Source organism: Porites lutea, chromosome 11 (assembly GCF_958299795.1).
Source record: "Porites lutea chromosome 11, jaPorLute2.1, whole genome shotgun sequence".
NCBI classification, from domain to species: domain Eukaryota; kingdom Metazoa; phylum Cnidaria; class Anthozoa; order Scleractinia; family Poritidae; genus Porites; species Porites lutea.
Genome location: NC_133211.1, coordinates 2,968,450 through 2,991,204, shown reverse-complemented (window position 1 = coordinate 2,991,204; position 22,755 = coordinate 2,968,450). Strand labels below are relative to the sequence as shown.

Below are 22,755 nucleotides of genomic sequence, written 5' to 3'. Positions count from 1 at the left end.
AGAAACGATAAGGAGGATGGAGCCGAAATGTGTCCCTGGGGACACTCCGGTCAGCTATTGGCCAATTTTTTCCCTGTACCAAGCAACAGTCCAAAAAATCTTTGTAAAAGTTAACTCGGCCCAGTTTCCCTTTCGTTTCCTAACTTGGCGAATTGGGTTTTTTATGTGTAAGTAGCAAGCATGCATAACTTCTTTGACTTCTGTTCTTCAAAATTTCAGTCAATGGGATTAGTAGTACAGTTGGTCAATACGCTGCCAAGCAGGTGTATAGTTTGTAGTGTATAGATTGTAATCTTTAATTGCATGTGTTTGTAAAAATTTAAAAGCATTGTAACAATGTTTAGTCTCAAAATGACTGTAGCGTAGGAGGAGAAAATGAATTTTTTTTGTAATGCATTTTCGTGTCCCCTTTTTAAAAAACGAATTTCATATAAAAGGCAGTCGTTGACTGCATATGATTACCGCTGTACCGCCTTTTGTGGACTTCATTAAAAACATGCAACATTGCACTAGAAAGACGTGTCTCACAAAATCTCAAGAAGCTTAGGGAAAGAGTGATCATTAGGGAGAAATATTGCCCCGGGTAATAAGAAAGGTTTTGTCGATACACGTCCGGACTGCATTTCAATGCATTTGAAGAACATGTCGCCGACACCTCATTCAACTGCTTGGCCATAAGTGTAATTTCAACGATCTTAAATCATCAGCGGGCAGAGGTTTAAGGCATCCTTTAATAGAAGGGCTTCCCTTCCAACATCCTGAAAGCCTTAACTCCAACACCATCTCAATTCCCTCGTCTCTGACCTCTGATTTTTTTATTTATAGATAATGTTAAAACTTTTACTGAACTAAGAACTCGGACTCCACCTCTCTGAAAGAGTGGTCTTCGCGTCTTCACTCGCGCGCGGGGCGTTTTATAAAAAATGACCAAAAAAATATCTGGTATCTGCCATACGCTATTTTTCACGACAAACAATTACTTTTTTCTCCAATTTTTTGTTAACTACTTAATTTATCGTCGTGTTTCGGCTAACAATTAACCCAGTTGAAACCCTCCACAAGTGACTTCTAAAAACTAAGCAAGTGTCTTCTAAAATAACATCTAAAATAACATCTTTTAAAAAACGTCAAATGATTACGAGTAACTAAGAGAAGATATCATCTCTACAGAAACCATTAATCACATTTTTCGACGGGATTGAGTTTCAGTAGTTTCCATAAATCTCTTGCCATAATCTCTCCTTTAATCTCTTGCCATAAGCGTTTGGTAACCAACATTAAGCTTGACGTTTTGTTGCCCCCGAAGCGTGCGTAAATAATTGAAGGCAGACTTTTGTGCTTCTTTAGTGATATTCAGTTGTTGGTAGATGTAGGACAGCCCCGTGTCACGTGCTTTCTCCACCTTAAGTAGCGCTTCGGCTTTTGCCTTCGCAAGAATGACAGTGGCTTGGGCAGAGGAATTCTGTGCGATTTCTGCGGCTGCGTTGTTGATTTCGTTCTTCATGCGCTCAGTTTCCTTTCGCACGACCTGCGTAGAAAAACACAATAGTGGATTAAAACCGAAACGAAACCAGCAATAATATTGCCAACCGCTTTTTGCCGTTGCAGCGCGGCCGAGTAGTCAGCGTGTCGGATTCGCATCTAGACGCCCACGGGTTAGTCTCTCTTTGCTAGCCTACTTTTTCAGGATGTTTGTCTCTGTTCGGCCGTACTTAATTTACTTGTGAAACTACTCAACTGACTGTCTCCTACTAGAGTTGGCTTTTTAATAATGTTTTTGGATCATTGTTAGAGTCGTAGCTAAGTGCGATAGTCAACTCCTTCTTACCGGACACCTCTATAGAACGGACACCTGTATAGAATGGACACCTCTATGGAATGGACACCTCTGCAGAACAGACGCCTCCATAGTACGGACACCTTTATAGAATGGACACCTCTACAGAACAGACACCCCTATAGAACGAACACCTCCATAGAACGGACACCTCTATAGAACGGACACCTTGCTAAAACAGACACCATGCCTTTCTTTACTCTTAAGCTAAGCTGACTCTTTATTAGAGGGAGATCTCTCTAAGACAGACACATATTGCCGGTCCCAAAGGTGTCCGTCATAAAGAAAGTCGACTGTTATTATCTGTAATTCAAAGAATGCCATTTACTTGTCCTCCACTCCCAACTGGGTACCGTAGATATTTTTTAATTGCAAACTGATCATGACTAAGAAAAGACGAATTAAAAACAAAGGAAAAGCATAGACTACGAGCAGTCTCTCTTTTTTCTGTAGTCCGTCGAGCAAAACGCGAGACACGCCAATGGCCACGCGCGTGACTGATGGCGCGAGACGGGCTGCCGCCCTCGTTTCGCGCGTCTTGCGGCTTCTCTGCTCCAGCGAGTGCATTGCTCTCACTAAATCTGAAGAAAAAGAGAGACTGCTCGCAGTGTAGGAAAAGCAAACAAGGAGGTTCTATGCATTGGCTTCTGTTATGCGGAGTCATGAACTAAATCTCTTGCCCATATCTCATCTTGTCGACGAAGCCGAAGGCGAAAATAGGCGTCATCCAAAGGAGATCTGAAAATTATTATGAACTAAAAAGGAAGGTTTCATGATTTATCGCTGACCTTCTCATCTTGCTCAAACTGAGCCTGCTGTTTCTGCTCTACTTCCTTCACCCGTTCAAAATATTTCTTCTTTACATCATCATGGATGTCAAAGTCCAAGAACTGAAAATATCTAACTTCTACAAACAGGCCTTTTTGAGACGTAGTACACTTGGAGTACTCCACACATCCGGGAACGCACGCTTTTTTGGCGGCACAATCCTTGAGACAACAGGTGCCTATGAAGGAGATAACAAAAGTACCAAAACAAACATAGACACAAAGCATTATAGAACGCATTTCCAACAACATAATATTGGGGAATTCTTGGAATCGTTTAGCTAACTAAGGACAAAAATAGGTACTACATGTGGAAAAGCCGTTTCTTTTGCGAACGATGTCCGACTGCTTTAAACCAGACAAAAAGCCTTGTAAAGACCCGTCGGATTCCCTTAATATTTTTTTCTAAAAAATGACGCTTTCTGAGCCTGGGTCCAAAGGTGAGTCTCTGAGAACCTTTGATCGTCATTTTCGTTGCGCGTTTTCCATCAAATCGTCGGTTTTTCAACGAAACCGTCGCATGTAAAGAATTTTTCTCCTTGGTAACGTCGCTAGCAAGCTTGAGTAACCAAGGTGACGAAGACGAGAACGAGGAAATAAAAAAACCTTAAGGCTACAGGTTGTAGGTTTTATAAGCAAATAAAAAGTCTCAACGTGCAGCAAACGTTTTGACAGATTTGTTTGCCGTCAAAGCACGACTAACGTTATCAAACTTAATCGGAATGGCAATTAAATCGTCGCTCTAATCTTTAAGATCGTCGTTTCATCAAGAGTGATCGCCACGGCAACAATCGTTTTTTCAATTTCCTTCAGCATTTAAACGTTCGAATTCGAAGAAGAGCAAGAGATGATAATGTCGTATTAGGGATCTCTTGATGTAGAGTCATTTCAATCCGCAAACAAGTGCATTTTTACTTCACAAAGTCTTTATCTATATAAACATACCTTCAAGTCTAAGTTTAACTGCCTTAAAGAGTTCCGTTTCCACTGTTTCTCTATCACGAATAAACTGGGACACTGACAATTCTGCAGCACGACCCTTAATGGCTGCATTTGCTGTTGTTCTAACCACAGGCCTGTAAAAAAACGCAAATCAATTCGATCAGCACTGATACGCGACCCATCATGACACCGCATACTGCTTTAGGCCCTTAGTTAAGTAACAATAGAAGAGAAAGGGGTGCAAGCAGCCGGGCGCATAAGACTGCAAAACAGTCGGGTCTTTTTCTCTGAACTGATCTGTTTTCAAGGCGCGATGGCCAGCCTGAAATCCTCGCGCGAAGCACACGAGCCTCACACTCCCTACATTTTTTCGCGCCTCTCCCTAGTCTCACTCTCCGTTTTCATCTTCGCTCCAGACCCTCCTTTGGACCGCTCATGCGTACTTGACCTACGCCAAAATACAGGCTAGGAAGCAAGGAAAAAGTCAATAAAGCCATATTTGTAATACAAGTCGTACTGCTGATGTAAATCTTTCAGGTCTTCTGGGCGAAGGAAGTACTGCATCGCACAAGTAATCTCGACTGCCACGCCAAGACTATCAGCAGTTCCTTTAGTAAAGGTTTCGACCTTCTTCAGCTCCTCGTAATGCACTGTGGCCTCAAATTTTTTGAACGTATAATCAGGACCAATCAAGTGTCGACCGCCCGTGTATACTTTATCCAGTTTGATATTCCCAGTTGACTTCTGTTTCCTAATTCCCAGCTGGAAAATTAAGAATGAGAAATGTGTTGTACGCAGATGCAGCTTGACCTATTAAACGTAGCCTATTTTAAAGAGGGTTTATCATTGGAGGAAAAAGTGGAAGGAATTGACTGTCCAAAGATAAGTAGTAAAAACAATACGTGACAGCTATCTATCTCAGACAAAGCGATCTCACAATGACGAAAACCACCGGTTTTTATAAGGGTGTCTTCGGCAGAGTGTTAATGAGCTCCTTTCATTCTATTGACAAACATTGATCTATTTCCTTCCTGCCGGGTGTAAGCTGTGCGTATTGCGTGACCTTCAAGGTCCAAGTAAGGGAGTGTCTCTGAAATTCAAGTGTCATGCAATTGCAGTGCTTGTGGCGTCCGCTCAGTCGATCGTTCTGCAGATTTCGGATAAATACTACAGTTCACAGCAAAGCTACATTAACAACCGCGAAACGATTTTTTAGGCTGTAGTATTTTTAACATAAGTATTCAATATTGGGCAAATACCTACCTCGTAATATTCGACTCCACTGAAACTCAGGGGCAAAACGATCACCATGGTCAAAAGTCCGATCCCCAAGAATATAAGCAGACATTTTTGGTACCCCTGCATTCCACCGGTGACTACGCGTGGTCTTTGGCCTTCTTCAATGTCCATAGATTCCTTAAACAGCAATTATTTTGCCACGCTTTTCGGGCAAAATGGTAACTCCTGCAGGCAGAAGGTCGAGGAGAAAACAAAATATTGCTCTTTCGTCAGTAATCTTTACAATGATGTGACATTGTCGAGAGTTCTAAACCAATCAAGTCTGTTGTTTTGTTACTTAAACATGTTTTTCACCCCTGCCCTAGGATAATTGCGGGGGTTACTTTTTTCCAAATAACCCTCCTTAAGAATTTCTCTTTTCTCGGATAGAAAATTTGTCTAGTTGTAGATTAAACGCCGGGAATAAAGGTGTAGAGAATTTTGTTAGAGTTAATTTCCTAAGTAAAATCTTATTGATCCTTTGACAAAGCTGGGAGCTATAATTTAAGACACTCAACATATTTATTAGACTAAGTGCAAATCAGTACATGGCTCCCCTTACTTTTCACTAACCTTATCCCCCCACTTTCTGTCAATCCACTATTGACAACTCGACAGAGCACATCTTACAAAGCAATCACCTCCACGCATGCAACACTGCACATCTCCTAAATCGCTGTGAAGATGGGCGAATTTAAAAAATCCATTACTATCGGCGGATGCTGCGTTTTCTTTGTAGCGATTGTGATAATGTCCATAGCACTTATAGCGACCTCTCTGCGTAAGCTTGCCTCGGATGAAGGTAGGTATTTTAAAAATATTCTGTTTTAGCCGCTGTTCAGATTTGAATTTGAGCTTCCTACCTTATCAGACCTTATGAAACCGCTGCATAACATCGTAAATGTGGAATAGAAAATGAAAATACTTTGATGTGCTTTTACAAGCACCGCAATTATCTCACTCTGCGGCCCAGCGACAGGGATCGGAGTATAGATCCGCGTTAATTGATTCAGTCCCTAAGGGATAAACACGGGTTAAAATGACCTGTTCAGGCCATGTCACGTTTTGGATTACTTTTGGAGATATGAGGATGGAAAGTAGTTTAATTCCCTTCTTCTTTGTTTACTACGAACTACAAAGTATTTTTAATAAGTATTTATACACTTTAATCTGTTCTAAAACGCCGATTCGCTAATAAGTGCCTCGAAAAAGGGCGTGGAGGAGATAGAAGCTCTTGCGCGGGTGCGTGACTGCCTGAATCTTATTAAAAGGACAATAATGTAAAAAGTGCGTATAGGTTTCGTTCTTAGCCACTGAGTGGATTGCCATTGTGGGCTCCAGATATCAGGCGATCAAGGTTTAGATTTTGAAAAAAAGAAGCGAACTTTAGTGTCTAACGCATACTACGTTGCGTGGAGGGCTGGGTGAGAGGCATCTGCAAAAAACTTCCTCAACTGAATGCCGAAAAAACCGGATGCTCTCGCAGGCTAGCAACTGAAATACCTCCGGGGAAATTGAAATGCTTAATCCAAGCAAAATTGCTTTTAGTTTCTTTTTTTGGAGTTCTGAGATGGATGCTGTCATTCGTGAAGGTCCGTAATCGTGGTGGATTCTTTTCAGAGTCCCAACTTGATACAGTCAGGAGCTGGTACGGTGTATCTCCAGATATAATTAACTCTGCTCCGACGTACTCTCCCTCGGAACCGAGGTGAAGAAATGTACCGGGGTAAATAGAATTTTCGATATTGAAGTTTAGGCCATCCTTTCTTGTTAGAATGGAAACATCCTACTCCCAACCTCCTACCCTAGGTACCAGAAACTTTCCTTGCGTGGCTACCGCCTTCGGTCATTCTGCCAAGCCTTCTTTGTGACCCGCCCGAAATGTTTCCTTGTCGCGACCTTTACTTTCGTGGTTTCAGTTTTCGACCGAAGGATTGTCGGCCTGCTCTTGAAAATTAGGGAACTCTTGGTCCAACATTCCACAGTGGGCTTAGTTCAATAAACGTTTTGCAAGCGTAAAGACTGAGCCTACTACTACGAGGGAGACAAGCGGGTCTCCCTCGCGCGCGCCCGTTTTTTCTTGCGCCCATTAATTCCTAGCGCCTTTTACACAGGCTAGCAATATTCTGACAGGTGGAATAATTTTATCGATTTTCCCACCAGTTGATCACTGGATTCAGCCGACAAAATGTAAATTATGATTGTCTTTTTATTCGCGATAATCTGGTTGTTTCATGATTACTTTCCTTTTTGTCTTAACGGGGGTGGAAAGTTCATAGGCACCCAAGGGCTCCTGTCTAAGTATTCTTTTGAAATCGTTATCAGCAACATGGTGCAACACTTCGATGAAGTAACATTCCATCCTTGGCGAAACAGCTTTAAAATACGAAGACTTCTATGGGTTAGCCTGTCACCAGGTTTCAAGATAGTAATGTGAAGAGATCGTACAAAGTGATGGGAAAAAAGCGCGGGGGCTGGGGAGATAGAAGGTCATTTTTTCCCGCCGCTTCCCTCTTTCCTAGATCACGCGCGTCCCGTTTTCCCTTGACCTCGTTTCCGCGACGTCTACACTACCTAACAGCGTGGCACAGGTTACCTACGGATCGTGTGCGAGCTGTGTTTCTTTTCTCTTACTTCCAACAGTTGGTGTTGCGTATGACACCTATCAAAAGAAACTCTCCTCCGATACTAAGAAAGCTGGCTTACATAATGGTGCACCTGGCTTCAAATTTATCAAGTTTCCAAGCGTTTTCAAAACCCTGGAGTTTGATAAGGAGGAATGTCTTAATCGCGAAGGCGTGGACATTGAGCTGCAGATCGAGTTTCAGTACCGCGCAAGGCCTCAGAAGTTAAGAGACATTATCATGGAGTTTAAGGATCATGACAATTATGTCAAAATGATCAAGTAAGTAACCTCATGAAACTTTTGATGTGGCTGGAAATGAAAAGTAAAGCTCCTTGTTTGCCTAGTTTCAAGTCTTTTATTTATTATTGCGTCATTATATATATGAATTGCGCACCGTTAGCAGTAGTGCGCATGAGCAGGATTATGTGTTGGCGCCATTCTTCCCCCCAGGGCCACTAGGCTTATTTTTAAAGTTACCAAACAAAACGACAAGCCCTGGGGACGAGAATGGTGTTGGTCCTTTTTCTTCTCCACGGATCGATCCGTGGCGCTGGCCAAAAGATCGCAGCTCTGGAGACGAGAAAAGTCTTTGGCCCCGCCAAAAAGGATTACTTTGGTAAGACGTTGTTAACTTTTCAATGTTACCATGGATCCGAGAGAAATCGTTGTGTCACTAAAGTGCTTGACTGTGAGGCCTTATTAAAAAGACAGGGACTGGCATAGTGACTGGGTAGATTTTCCTGAGTAGTTAAATTTAGTTAGTTATCATATTACATAGAAGTCTGGGGCCAGTCAGGAATTTTTGACATAAAAGTATACCTAGAATATATGAAAGTTCCAGACTATACTGTCCCTAAGACTAGTTTTTTGAAAAAAAAAGTGCGCATCCAAGGCACAAATTCTGGACTTTTTACTACTGCTTCAGTCTATCGGAACCAGATCAGGGGTTAGGGTTCGGGGGTTATCATTAGATCCTATCGACCGTAGCCCCTTCGGACACCTCATGAAATTTACACAACGTAGGTTTCCCTTTTGCTAATTAGGGTTAAGCACTGCCTTTTACAGATTAGGGTTAAGCACTGCCTCTACTGATTAGGGTTAAGGACTGCCTTTACTGATTAGGGTTAAACACTGTTTCGAAACTGGTTAGGTTCTTTTTTAGCGTTGGGGTTGATTCTATGTGTACTTAAATTATTTCCTACCATCGTTCCAGCTAATAATCAGTGGTCTAGTGGTTAGGTAGGCTCGGCTGGTAATCGAGCCTAGTGGTTAGCGTAGTAAACTGAACCGTCTGGGTCGTGGGTTCGAATCCTACTGTCCTTCCTATCAATTTTTTGTTCTTTAAAATTGAAGAGACTTGCACTTTTATGAACATTCAGTCCACCTTGAAATATCATCGAAGTGTGATGTAAAAGCAAAAAACAGTTCTATCTTGTGTAAATTCATAAGGGGAGAAAGGGGTTACGGCCGATGGAATCTAATGCTGACCCTGTTCGGGAAATCAGCCCGAGCTCCTCCCATGAACAGACTCTCGGGGAGGGCCGAGAGGGCGGCGGAAATTGAGCCTAATGAGAGGTATAAAACGAAAGAACACGCCTGTGACATGCTTTTGCCATTAACTGATTTCTGCGAATGGTGCGAGATTTTCCGGCCAATAGGGCATTTTCACTCACTGGGCCAGCGTCTATGAAAATTTATGAGAACAAAAGAAAGCGTTTACATAAGAAAAGAGTTCAACTCCCACAGGACTGGTTTGAAACACCAACATGGCCGCCGTGACGTCATGTGAAAACGCTCTATAAAAAAGTGTATCATTGCAAATTATCAAAAGAAAACCGTTGTCTAAGTATGTATTTATTTTGCGCGTTTAAATATGATGCAGGTTTCTGGCCCGTGCGAGCATCCAGGACGCTTGTAGCCAATTCAATACCAGCGAGTTCCAAACCCGTCGCTCTTATTTTCAAGAACTCGTCTATACCATAATGGTAAAGCGCTTTACGAGTGTGAACGCTGATATAACCGACCTCCAAGTGAGTAACATCAAGCGGCCATCGGAATATGAAACTGTGGTGAGAAACAAGGAATCTGCCAAGGAAAACATTGAAATTGCGCGGAATCAACGACCGCGCGCGCTGATCGAGGCGAATACTGCAAAGGAGGAAGCTGTTACGCAGGGACTCATAAATGTTCAGAAAGCTACATCAGACAGCAAGGTCATCCTATCCAAAGCGGAAGCGGAAGCTTCTAGTATTCTCGCTGCCTTGGAAGCGGAAGCGGAAGCGTATGCTAGTATAATGCGCAGTCAAGGTTTGACTGTGGATGGGTTGCTCTCGTACTTAGGAGTACGAGTGTTGGCGGATAACAATAACACGGTCAACATTGGGTTCCCTGCTCCAGCCAAGCCATTTGCTTGAGAACCTCGCTTGGACAACGCTTATTTGTATTAGGGGTTTCATAGAACTTGAACCTGAAATCAGTTTTAAAAGTGTGTTCTAGTTTTAAATTATAAACCCCAGAAGTTTAATCAACTGTTAGAATTTTACTCTTCAAATTTCAAAAGAAGTTTTGTGTGTTTCCTCTTTGCTTTTAGAAGACCCGACTTATCTTTCTACAGTAGAATTTTCCAGATCTAGGCGTATTGCCGTTTGTACAAGCAAAAATGAGACGCACTTTTTACCTTCTCTCGTACACTAGTAAATATTCTGACCAAGCGTCTCACTGATTTAGCTTAGAAAAGTCATATATGCTCTTACAAATAACAGATTTGCGTACAATTTTACGCACGACTTATGTAAGACATATGGCATTTATGTTTTACTTTAAAAGATATAAACAGAAAAGAGGAACACCCAAAAGATGGCCTGTGTAGCAAGCGTTTCCGATCAAAGTTGTAGCGAGAACAAAAAAGATGGAGGTAGGGGAAGGGGCAGGGCGCAGTTTCCTTTTCATCCTTCCCCTTTCATCCCTTTTTTTTTGCTCTTGTTCCAATTTTCTCAACGAACTCGGGCGGAAATCCTTGCAACTTAGGCTACCCAAAACATAAACTTTAGAGTGGTACGGATGGAATAGTTATGTAATACCAAAGTATACTACAAAGACTACTTAATGGTAAATTTTAAAAGTTTCGCTTCCATCAAGTAGATATTCAACGAGCCTACATTGAGCCTTGAGTTGCCTGAATGTACTTCACAAGAGCAATGTTTTTTGTTTTATCTCTGCTTTCCTCTGAGCACCACCAAATTCAGAGTAAGGGATTCTTCTAGCATGGTAACAACTTCTTCGAATGACACATCCAGAACAATAACACCACTGATCTAACAAACAGAAGAATAACAGTCAACTGTTGCCTTAAAAACATTATAGGTAAAGAACTATTAAAGTTGTCACAACGGTAAGATTAGCTTTCTTTAGATATTTTAGCAGTTCAATCTCGCCAATGGTGTTAGTGGTGGTTTTGGAGGGGTGGGGCGGAGGGGGGGTTGGCGAGGGTTTCTAAGAATTATGGGAAATTATTGGAGAAAGGACTAAGAGACAAAGTCAAGATAGGCAGCCGGGTACCACATCAAGTTTCCCTCGAGCCCGCTTGTGGCTAGCCCTCCCGCCCCCCTCCCCTCCGAAAAATAAAAAAACAGGGAGAGAGACGGTCTGTGAATCGCCTGCACGTCAGTTAAATTCACTTCTTTCTTTCACCTCTTTCTTTCATTGTAAATTCATCCTCTTTGTAAAAAGGTCACTTTTTCCTTTTGGACACTAAAATTAAAAGAGTAACTCACAATCCTGACCTCCACAATCAAATCGTCAACTGCAAGCATTCCGTCTCTGACTGCCACTCCGTGCTCGGTCAATCCAGTAATGCGCACTCCATGCCGAGGCTGATGATTTTCTTCTGTGGAAACAACTGAAAGGGGTTCCTTTATTCCACATTTTCTATGTTTCACACTTCTTCTGAAACTCTCTCGTAATTCAGTCATTAAAAGACCAGTATGGGTAATTGATGGAGGAGAGATTTCGTCACTTTGGTCAGTGATAGAATTGAATGAAAGTAACGGCCTCGCTTTATTCTTGATTTCTGTGTAATTTTGACACGTTAATGACTCTTCGTCGACTTCCGTCAGCTCGATACCCCATTTCTGTTCAGGTCTTCTTTGAAGCTTCAACGCTTTGAGCTCAAAATATCTAAGAATGCTATACAGGCTTACACGGTTCGGTTGGCTCACACTCATGACGCTTTTGTCAACTTTGTTCTCATTAGAGATATTTTTTGGTTCGTTCTCATTACACTGAAAGTCCCCCACAATCTGGCCATCGGCTTGTCTTTGAGGTTGTGACGTCAGCTCTCGGCTTCCCCAAGATTTGCTCCTTAAAAATTTTCGGCCAAATTGAAAGTTCTTTTTTCTACATGTATACGATGGACCACTGTACGATTTCCTCCTTTGCTTGACAGGATCATTTTGAAACTTTGTACTACTTAATCCCGCTTTCGCTTGCGCCTTATGGCTTCCTTTAGAACCGTCAGCTTTCGATTTGACGTGGTTCTCATAGCTTCGCCTTAGCTTGCTTAAAAGCGGTGTCAATTGTTTTGCTGGCTTGTTCATGGTGTCTTCCTTGCAACCGTTTTTCGTATATTCTTTTTGTTTGAGCTTGACAGCTGTCAAGCTGGTTACTGTATTCGTCTTACTGTCCTCCCTTGCATTCGCTTTTCTTGCTTCCATGTTGGCAATGTGATGACGCTTCCTTTAGCATTGCAGTTAGGAAAATTGCATCTGATCGGCTTGACTGATATTCCACTGTTTTTCACTCAAACGTCTTTTCCACGGAGATCGCGGAAAAGACGCTCTTCGATTCTACCCGTCGGCAAGGACATGTAAGGATTCATGAAACGACAGATCTAAGCTTACGTAACAGTCTAAAAGATAAAAGCTTCCAGCAAATACTCTAAAATGGTCCTTACACAGAATCATTTGGTATTCATTCGCAATGTGTTAGAATTATCAAACCTTATTATACGTCAACGAATGATTAATCACCCATTAAGACGCTGATAAAGCTTAAATACCTAAAACTTAATTATCTGTAAAAAAAAAACGCCCTCTTTTTAAAGGGGTCAATGATCAGATGTCGCTGTTATAATAATTTTAGCACTTATGCTACAAACTAAAAAGAAAAAGGGAATTAGAAATTTTAAAAAAACCGTTGAAAGCTGTGAAGAGGTCAAATAAAAGCGATAGCCTGCAAGCAAGCTCCCCATTTGGGAGATATCGTGAAAAGTACCCGCGCGAGTGGCACGCGAGATGAGACGCGACAGCAAGCGTTCTCGCGCGGTTCCTTATGTTTGCCCAAATGGTGAGCTTGCTCGCAGGCTAATAAAAACGATTACAAATTGTACATAGGTAGAATTTCAAAAAAAATTGAAGCCTACAACGTCTGTTTAAAGTTGAAGACTTATGCCCCATTCACACCAAAGTGTCATCCCAGAAAACTTGAACACTGTTTTTCACAAGGGATTCAAATGAGATGTAATTTGCACTAAATTTGCAATCAACTTAAGTCAGTGATCAGCTTTATAAAGGAAAAAAATTTTAACCGTGTTCAACTAAACAGCTTCTTAAAACGTTTAAGCTTTGGTGTGAATGGGGCTTTAGGCGCGGAGTTTTTAAAGTTTATTCTAGTCTGTAACAAAGCGTGACTTGCAGCTCTTTGAAAGACATTGTTTTTAGTCATGTGACCGTGACATTTTCCTATAAAAAAGACTTGCTTTGCCGGTCAATTTAGAGGGCTCAATTAACGAAAATAGACAAAGTCCGATAAAAATAACGTGATTTTAATCGGCTTCCTAAATCTAACCGCGTTTATCAATTTTAAAAAGCCCAGGGGATGAGCTTGCACACTGTATGTAATTTTTCAACGATGTTTAAGCTGCCCCAGAGAAACAGTACCCAAACTCGTTTGAAAAAGTGGCTTCGGTCTCTCGGAAGTGGCCTACGATCTTAAGTGAAATCATGTGTTAGTTGACCTTATAGTTAACCAATTGACCAATAGTTGACCACGGTTCATTCTCATCCCCAGAGCCCGTCGTTTCTTGGTCACGTGATTACAAATTAAGCCTAGTAGCTCTTGGGACGATAATGACCACGGAGGGTATTGAGTACCAATTGAAAAAAAATCGATCGGATAGAAGTTATGCACATTTTACGTTCAGCACAAAAAGGAATTTTTAACGTTTTTTTTATCCATACATTACACCGGCCTTCTCCAAAATTTGAAAAAAAAAGGTCACTCGTATTGTTAACTGTTTTCAGTTAAAGCAAGCATCGGGGCCGGGCAACACTAACAAATAGATCAGAGAACTCAGTGATAAAATTCTGTCTCGGCAACTCTCAACAGAGTACAGCATTGTGCAGCCAAGAAAAACTAGACCTGGGTGAAACATCGTAGAACAATATCATTACATTGTCTGCATCATTTACGGACCTTTATAAAACATATCTGGTTCGTTTTAATAAAGTTCAATTTGTCCAGATAGCTCATACGGCTCCTGTCTTGACTACACTCTCTTGACCATTGACCAAATTTGCGGAAATTGTACTCGTTCCTTTTGTATCGGCCGTGCGGCCGTGAAAACCTGAACGAAAGCCTGATACGATTTTCTCCAGTTACTGGGGAGAAAAATTAAGATGAAATAGAACAACTGTCTTAATCTAGATCGTCCCAGCTGGGGAAAAAAATTATTTCGAAGTCTCATTAATCTCGGAACAATTCCTAGATGAAAGCGTGCTCCTTTCACGTATTAAGTGAAGTTTCCGCATATTTTTTTGTGTTGAAATGGCCAAAAACCTTTGTTACTTGCAAATGTGCGGTTTGTAACCTTCCTTGGCTAAGTGACTTCTTGAGCGTTTCCTTCCGATTACGAGGTCTGCGTGAACTCTTCCTCGTTTTAATAGCTCACGGGTCAGTGGTTAAGTGCTTTTGGTATTTTAAGATCAACTAACTGCTCAAATTTGGAAAAACACACCTTCTAAAGCATCTCCAAACAAATCGCAGTGACTTCCAGTTGATTATATGTTTCTGTAAGTTCAGCTGTTCTCAGCTGGCCTCAAAAAGTTGTGACGTCATACCGTACCAAGCCCTTCGCAGTCTGTTAGTTCTCAAAATGGCGGCTTTGTCAAAGCTTATTACTGGAGAGCTTAGCAAGCAACAAAGCCATTTCTACGCCCAAAACAATCATTTACGGCCAGCAAACAGACTTTAGAGTATGTCTAGAGGTCCACCTCATCGGTGAGTAGCAAAATATTTGTTATATTTTCTTACATGCGCGAAAATTTGTACTATTTTATGGTGCAGCTGTTTCATTCAAGATTGGTTCTCATGTCGATAATATTCTTCTATTTGTTGGTCAAAGGTTAACTCTGGTGTGTTTTTTTCGTACTAGAAAAAGTGTAGAAGGCGTTTTGTAGTTACGTTTTGAAATTTGTTGTTATAAACAGTTATAAAACTGTGCTGACGAATTATTTCAAGGTTGCAACGTAATTTAGTTAGAGCTTACGGCTGCTATGGAACTTTTGTTTGATGTACCTTTTTAGCGTTATTCTGTTCTGGTTTGCCGCTACATAGGGTTTATTTGTACTGTATTTTCCGTTTTTAGTTGTACTGTGCCTAGGATGTCGACTTCTCAGTCACTGTAATTGTGTTTTTATCCCTGTAAAGTATATATTTTTACTCCTGGACCTATCCAGCCTGAGAAAAAGATTCCAGTTGCACATGTAGTGTTGCAAAATGTCGAATATTTTCTCAGGCTAGGACAGATCCAGCGTTTTTTAAAGCTTTGTGGTCAAATCATCTGCAAGTCATCTCACCCAAAGTTTTCAGCCAATAGTTATTTGGAGCTGTTACCCTTCATGGCTATGCCACCACACCCTTTCCATTGCTTAACTTTTCACATTTTCAGGACAATATTAAGGGTGCTTGGCTACATGTATCTGTTTCAAAACAAATTTCTGGTGTCATAGCTCTGATTTTTGGGTAACATTTAACGCTGTGGGAAGATGACATGCAGAAATGAAGCTAAGGAAAAGCTTAGCTCACTTTTTTATTTGTCAAGCTGGCTTTTTTGCTCAACTGCACCTTCAAAATTCCCCCATGTCTTTGTTTTCTAGAGCAATTTTGAGCTGATGGTAAGTTCTTTTTCAGCCAGTGAAATAGGTCACTTTGAATATACTGTAATAATTATGTACTCTCAAATTACCATTTGGCAGAGTCTCATGTAAACCCGATGTTCACATTATCTTTTGTTCTTTTTACATGAACTGCATGTGCAATGGCTGATTTCCGAAAGTAACATAATAATCAATAATGCATAATAATAAATTATTCTGGCCTTTTTTTGTTACGATGACATGACTATAGAATTCAGAGTATGTATTGGAGGCTTGCAAGCACTAGAACATAAGCTTCCTTATTAAAGAGTCCTTCCAACTCACACTTGTAGCCAAACTTCTGAATGTATTAAAAATACAAAAGTACTAAACTATACTTCAGCCAATGCTGAAGGTTAGCACATCTGTGTTTGAATGCAAATACACTGAGTGTGCAAATTTTGGACTCATTGCATGTACAAATCATACAAAACAGGTGATGCAAAAATGAGGTTTACACGAAGCACTACCCAAATGACAATTTGAGAATATTATGGTATTTTTCAAAGTGGCCTATAAGCAGGCAGCCAGCTCTTAGAAACGTCCCTGAAAATTGGGGTGCCCAATTTGAGTGGTTACTATTTTATAAACTCTTGTCTTGTTGTATTAAAGATACAATTCCAGTGGTGAGAGACTCAGAGGATATCCACCAAGATATGGAGTTGAATTTTCAGGGTAACATCCACTGCGATCCTAAAGTAGTGCATGTTCAAGTTAAATTCTCTGTGCTAAATTTAAATCATTTATTTTGGTTTTAAAGCTTAGCCGTACGTGCTTCAATTCCATTTTATTTCCATACGTGTATATTTAGACTTTCTTAACAACTCAATTTTTTGAAGGTCGAATTTTCTATTTGGGATTTGTCTCAGAAAAGCTTAGCCTGAGAAACAGCCGACATTTGGCAATGCTACCACTGGTTTCCCTGCCAAATGACGTCTGAGAAACAAGCGCAGAAATTCCATACTGATGATGCATCACTACCCAGATCTGGGTAGTGCTTCTGATTGGTCGTGCCGCGTTGCAAGTTTGATTTAACCAATCAGACATCATTTGGCGGGGAAACCAGTGGTAGTGCCGCCAAATGTCAACTGTTTTCTCAGGCTAAGAAAAGCTCCTCAGAAACTTTTGATTTTGTAAATTCTCTTTCCTTAGATTAAGACTAGTATCTCAATTTCCTCAGGGATAGAGGTGTGAGTGATATGCAAGTGTGTTGAATGGGACAGACTTTAGACTTGTCATGTGGCTTATGCGTTGTTTTGCAAACAGGGCTGTCAACAAGGGCCAATAGATGGCCAAAACCACCGGCTAGTTGGCCATCCTTAGCCGGCTACTTTCATCTCCTTCTACCATAACTGCTGACAAAAAAACAAGCACCATCAAATAAAATTGTAAAACATCCGTTTCCCAGTTTTGAATGTCATTGAAGGAATTTTTAAACAGGTTTAGATCTGTGAAATGATTGAACTGTGCGATGTCGTTGAATGCCTGGGACATTTCAATGGCATTGTTACCAGTCTTGCATGTATTCTGGCAAAACAACATGGCGTCCACGTTGGAAAATACCTCTTGAAACCCCCTGGAAATGACATTTACGAGACTCTAAATTTCAAAATGTCCCTAGATGCCTCGGCCCTCAAGCACTGGTGCCTTTGGTGCGAGTTCCAAAGCCGCCTACTATTCGTTATCAGCCTGCTACGTAAAAACTTTTTGACAGCCCTGGCGAATGTCCTTTCAGCTTATGTCCTAAGTCATAACTCTCATGAAACAAAAACATGTGCTGCTCATGTATAATTATTATACCTCTTCCCTCAACCTTCAGACATAGACATTTGATACACATGTCCTGTGTATAACTCATTCTTTAAGAAGAATTTAGGGAACTGACCTAACACATTGACGAAACAACTTAAGACGTTTATTTTTTGGGGCTAGTCAAAATGACTTTTGGCTGGTACAGTATGTGCTTGCACATCACATGCTCTAAAACTGGTTTTTTTTGCACTCTGCTTAAGTCATGCCTCAGATTACCGGAAAGTGAATCTCCAAGAGTGCTGAACTTTAAAATATTCCAAGTAGGATGCCTGGCTAGATCCCCCTTCTTGGGAAGGGGGTGTGTCCATTCCAATCACCTCAATTACCCACCTTAATGAACTAATGTTAACTTATTGAAACCCCTGATCTTTGTTTTGGAGTATGGAAACATACGATAACACTGCAAAAAATCACCTTTGTTTACGGTGTCTGGTTGATGTCCTTTTTTTAAGTGATAGCACTTTTTTGTGTCAAGGATAGACCAAATATTTTGTCAGTTACTGGTTTGTCAGATTTCAGCAAAAGTTTTGATGTGCAAAATGTATTGTAAGACTCTTCCTTGTAGCCTGTGTGGCAGGTGTCGAAATGGGTAGGGAAGAGAGGGGACAGGGGTAGATTGTGGAGGGAGGAAAAGGAACATCCCCTTTTGTTCATTTCAATTTTCACTTCATTGAGCCATAATGAGTAACACACATACAGTGTGCAAAGAAAGTAGTGTCTGATAGCCTGGGACTAGTGGATTTTGCAATTGGGCTAGTGAGTTCTGTTCTTAACTTGCCCGATGGGCAAGTACTTGTAAAGGGTTTTTGAGGAATTCAAATAACAGAAGAACTGTGTAATCAATTCTTCTCATCAAAGAGTTTTTGGGGCTAGTTGAAATGAATTTTGGCTAGCACATGCTAGCTACAGCTTACCCGAATGGCAAGCTGTAAAACTGACTTTCTTTGTACCCTGACATGAAGTGATCAACAGTCCTGATGCTTTGACAGGCAATGAAGGTAACATTAACCCCTCAAGTCCCAATACTGACCAACATCAGTTTTCTCCTAACAATATCCATATGTTGCCAAGAGAAATGGTTATGAGAGTTAATAAAATGATCACTGAAGGGAAAATGCTTTGATCTGTTGTCAAACTCTCCCAACTAATTCTTTAAGGACTTGTATGAAAATCAGTATGGAGAATTTATATGTGGATATTGGGACTTAAAGGGATAAAGTAAAAGCTTTAGCAGATGAAAATTATGCAGAGTGAGTAGCAACTTTATGTTAAAATCAAAACTTGAACCAGCTGCAATAGTTTGTTTAGAAGGCAGGGATGCTCTGGAGATTTTTACTCCTTTGGAGTTTTTTATATTCACCTTTTCCTGCTCTTAAACAACCAGAAAACTTTGGTTTGACTTCTTGACATCAATGTATTGACCTCATCTGTGTAACATCTACAGCTGATTTATTTACATGACTGCTGTATCATGGTTGCTTTATTTAAATTTCTTTGTTTTTTTGTCGTCTTACAGGTATTATTAATGTACCACTTTTATCTGACTGTTATCATTTTCACTTTTTTTATATCTGCCTAACTATTGTTAAAGTAAACAGCCTAATTTTATTTACAAAACCAAACTTTCTATAATCACTTGTTCACTCAAAAAATTCCTGATTCTATTTAGTTAATACTGGCAAAACTCTACAGAGGTCCAAGTATGTAATTTCTTACCATTTTATTTTTTCCAAAGATCTTATGGTTACTATGTTGGTCCACCTTACAAGAGACAGAGGCGCCACAGCAGTGATGATGAAATGGCGCCTTATGGACCAGCTTATTATGATCCTCCATTTGTGAGACATCAGGTATGAGTATTTTCTACAAGTATACATACATGTGCAATATAGGTGTTATACCTTAGTGATGAGTGTATTACTGTAAATCCTCTATTAAGCCCACAGGGGGGCTTAATAGTGACAGGGGGCTTATTTGAGATGGGGGTTAGGAGTTTATTTAATTTAGAAAAGACAATGGTATCAGTTCTCCATAAACAACTACAGTACGAAGTGAAGAAGCTCAAGGAAAAGAAGGCTGGAGGTCATGAAGGCAAGGATCAGAATCAGAATCAAATCAGAACCATCCATACTGAGTTTTTACAGTCTATCATTTATTAGTGAAGAATAATAATTATTATTAGAGGAGGGCAGGGGGGCTTATTAACTTTCTTCCCCTGAAAAGGGTCGGGGGGGGGGGCTATTAGAGGAAGGGGGCTTATTTGAGAGGGGTTGGTTAATAGAGAATTTATGGTAGTTATTACAGTTGCCTTGTTTACTTTTTTTGTGGAACACTTGCCTTGTTTTTGCTGCAAATCGTGACAGATTGCTTTCCCTTTCCTTCCGCCCTCTTTTTTCTGGATCTTGGGTTATGGTCTGCCAGATATTTTCCACTGATACCCTGTTCAGTGTGACAGTGCCAGCTGGTGGCTGCTTCCCGGGGTAGTTCCTGTTCACAGGGTTGCCATGGTTACCTCCCTGCTGCACCAGAATAGGCTAGACTCCCAATCACCCAATAAGGCACCAGTTCCCAAGCTCAGCAATGTTTTTGGCAACGAGTTTAAGTGGAGAGTACATATTAAATGCTCTGTAGGTGACCACAAGGAAGTGTATTAATTACAGTAATTTGAGATCCGCTCACTGGATATTTTAATGAATATCTCTTTTTCTTGTTTACAGGAAGTTGGATTGGGTGAATTTAATGACTTCAGTTCAGTTAGTGTTGAAAAAGATCTAAAGATTCATGAAAGGTCAGTTGTGTTGAAAATATTTATAACACTCCATTTGCTGTTTTATTAGTGGGGAGAATTAAATGCAATAATAAAACTTAATAAAAGTAACAATTCCCTATCTAGTCTTGGCCCTACTTATAGCACAAAGGCTACATACAGTGGGGCTGTGCAAATGACTGAAACAAATAATTCAAATAAACATAACAGGGTTAAGAATCCCGACTGACCAAAGGCAAACCAGCTATCTTTTTACAAGCGTGAGCAAGGCTTTGAACCTTGGGACTATCAAGGACAAATCTAGGCAGCAGTCAGGGCGGAACTTAGACTAGCGGCCTCTGGAATGCAAGTCCATTTCTGTCACTGCACAGATTCGCTGCGCCCATGGGCAATAACCCATTATTTTAAATCAAAGCAAGGCTCTTCAAAGGTTACGTTATTTCCCTGTAGAGATGGAAGTAGAAGAGATTTTGAAAGATCTGAGTCTCACAGTAAAAAGCGACAATCTTCAACTGAAGGCAGTGGGAATTCCTCTCAGCAACAGTCTACAAGTGCGTCAATATCACCCCACGCCAGTAGAGTGTCTCCAAGATTCTCACCTCGACAGCAGTCACCAAGGGCACGACCTGCTTCACCTCCTTCATCAACAAGCTCCGCAACAACTCAACCTCTGTTAATTGTCACATCACAGTCAACTTCCTTGTCTAAAGTACCATCAGTGTCATCATCAGATGACGGCATTCTGGCTTCAAAGCAGCATCCGTTACTCACAATTTGTTCCACACCATCTCAGTCTGTACCTGGATATGGTCCTGTTTTGGGAAGTAAATTGAAAGATGGCACAGGAAGGCCAACTCTCATATCTTCACTTTCACCTCATGAAGGACAGAGAAAGGTAGGTTTACACTGTATGTGGAAAACAGGTCATATTGCAGGGTTGACACTAAGATTTCAAGTTGCCGGGCAAATATATCAAGTACAGTAGGCGAGGAATCAAACAGCTAGGGATTTCTTTTGGTTCTATTTTTCTTCTATTTTCCAATGAAAGTAGCTGGGGAAAATCCCTGGCCCAGGCTCTTAATGACAGCCCTGCATGTTGATTTGTTAGTGTACAGTGTAACTTTAAGCCACTTGGAATGCCTTTCTAGGAAAATGCATAGCATTCTAGCAGAAGCAGCCAAAAACAAATTACTTACGCATGTATCTTAACCTGTGCACAGGTCAATTTAAGATACTGAAAGTTTATGGCTTGTGCAAATAGGATGGGGCATCATTTATTAACAAATATAGGGGTGACTTACTGCTATAAATTTTAATGAACAGGAGTCATATTCTGGTCCTACAGTGGAAGCCATATCTCCTTCTGCTCCAGGTAAATACAAGACTCTGTTATTTGTATTTGTACAAGTTATGTGTTGTAAAGATTGCATCGCAGTTAATGCAAAATGTTCAAATTATTGTAAAATCAGTTTATCATTAGTCATTATGAATGAGCAACAGTTTTACTATGTTTATTTTTAATTAGTCTATAAACAGATTACATAAGTACAGTTGTACTTGTACAAGAAATTTGTAGATTTCCTCAATTCACCCTCTCTAATCTGTGTTAATTTATACAGCATTAAAGCTAGTGGTATGAGACAGATGCCATAAACAAATTTTTATTTCATTCAAGTTGAATACATGTTTGTTATCAAGGAAAGCCATTACTTTTAGAGTTTGACTGTAATATTGGCCCTTGTCTCACTTAGCCCTAACCTATAGTAGGGAATCTTATAATTAACATAATCATAACAAAATTCTCTAATCTGATTGGCTGTCAGCAGCCCTGATTTCAACATTAATGGGAAATTGTAATAGGGCAGTATGTGTCTTGCCTAAGTAATTGGACAATACATGCCATCGTGCCCGCACTTGAATTTTTTTTTTTCACTTCTAGCGAAAAATTATTGGAAAGTTTTGTGTTTTCATTTTCAAAGAGCTTTGGAAAGAGAACTATGTCTTGTCCAATTCAGTCTGTAATCATACTTGTGAATGAACAAATTGGACCTCAGCTACGCAGTTGTCTGATTTTGTTTAATCAATTGTCTGAATTGAACTCCACTCAGTCCTATTACCATTATAAATCATTCTAGCTTCTGAATCAGGCATGGAAAAAGGTGGTGAAAGTAAGAAAGAAGTCAAAGATGAGCAATCAGATATGATGTCTAAAGATGAACTTTTACAAGGTATGGAGAAGGTGGACCGGGAGATTGCACAGGTCAACCAACAAATCAACAACCTTAAAAAAATGCAGGTAAGAGACCAGGATCCTTTTTAACATGCGTGAGTTCATATTGAAAAATCATTAAAAAAAATCAACAGTGCACTTTTTTAAAAACAAAATGATGGTTTATTAAGGTGGCTTGTTTATTAATCTTTAATCGGCCAGTTTCAAATTATTAAAATTCATACTTGGCACCAAATAGGGCGAG

The 22,755-nt window shown here is 40.4% G+C and overlaps 5 protein-coding genes across 6 annotated transcripts in view; 2 read left to right on the top strand and 3 right to left on the bottom strand.

Moving 5' to 3' along the window:
* The window catches only part of LOC140951723 (4-hydroxyphenylpyruvate dioxygenase-like), a 122,653-nt gene that overhangs the window by 48,180 nt on the left and 51,718 nt on the right, over positions 1-22,755 (bottom strand). The window lies entirely within an intron of this gene.
* LOC140952094 (uncharacterized) lies at positions 796-5,123 on the bottom strand. Its single transcript, XM_073401514.1, has 5 exons — positions 4,870-5,123; positions 4,112-4,368; positions 3,610-3,746; positions 2,626-2,843; positions 796-1,528 (listed from the first exon to the last, which is right to left on the bottom strand). Exons 1-5 carry the CDS (start codon positions 5,014-5,016, stop codon positions 1,244-1,246), a joined length of 1,044 nt encoding a protein of 347 aa, XP_073257615.1. The 5' UTR covers positions 5,017-5,123; the 3' UTR covers positions 796-1,243.
* Positions 5,526-9,978, top strand: LOC140952093 (uncharacterized). Its single transcript, XM_073401513.1, has 3 exons — positions 5,526-5,686; positions 7,528-7,789; positions 9,393-9,978. The coding sequence occupies exons 1-3, from the start codon at positions 5,569-5,571 to the stop codon at positions 9,922-9,924; spliced, it is 912 nt and encodes a 303-aa protein (XP_073257614.1). The 5' UTR covers positions 5,526-5,568; the 3' UTR covers positions 9,925-9,978.
* On the bottom strand, positions 10,531-12,383 carry LOC140952118 (uncharacterized). Its single transcript, XM_073401544.1, has 2 exons — positions 11,293-12,383; positions 10,531-10,824 (listed from the first exon to the last, which is right to left on the bottom strand). Exons 1-2 carry the CDS (start codon positions 12,220-12,222, stop codon positions 10,720-10,722), a joined length of 1,035 nt encoding a protein of 344 aa, XP_073257645.1. The 5' UTR covers positions 12,223-12,383; the 3' UTR covers positions 10,531-10,719.
* Positions 14,640-22,755, top strand: part of LOC140952884 (uncharacterized) — a 37,079-nt gene continuing 28,963 nt past the window's right edge. Inside the window, exons 1-7 of one of the 2 annotated variants that reach the window (XM_073402336.1) lie at positions 14,640-14,785; positions 16,315-16,377; positions 19,250-19,364; positions 20,232-20,302; positions 20,732-21,176; positions 21,608-21,653; positions 22,429-22,577. In XM_073402336.1, coding sequence (XP_073258437.1) covers positions 14,763-14,785; positions 16,315-16,377; positions 19,250-19,364; positions 20,232-20,302; positions 20,732-21,176; positions 21,608-21,653; positions 22,429-22,577 — 912 coding nt within the window. In that variant the 5' untranslated portion in view covers positions 14,640-14,762. Of the gene's footprint in view, positions 14,786-16,314; positions 16,378-19,249; positions 19,365-20,231; positions 20,303-20,731; positions 21,177-21,607; positions 21,654-22,416; positions 22,578-22,755 lie in introns of those variants that run through there. The other variant, XM_073402335.1, reaches the window with a different exon arrangement.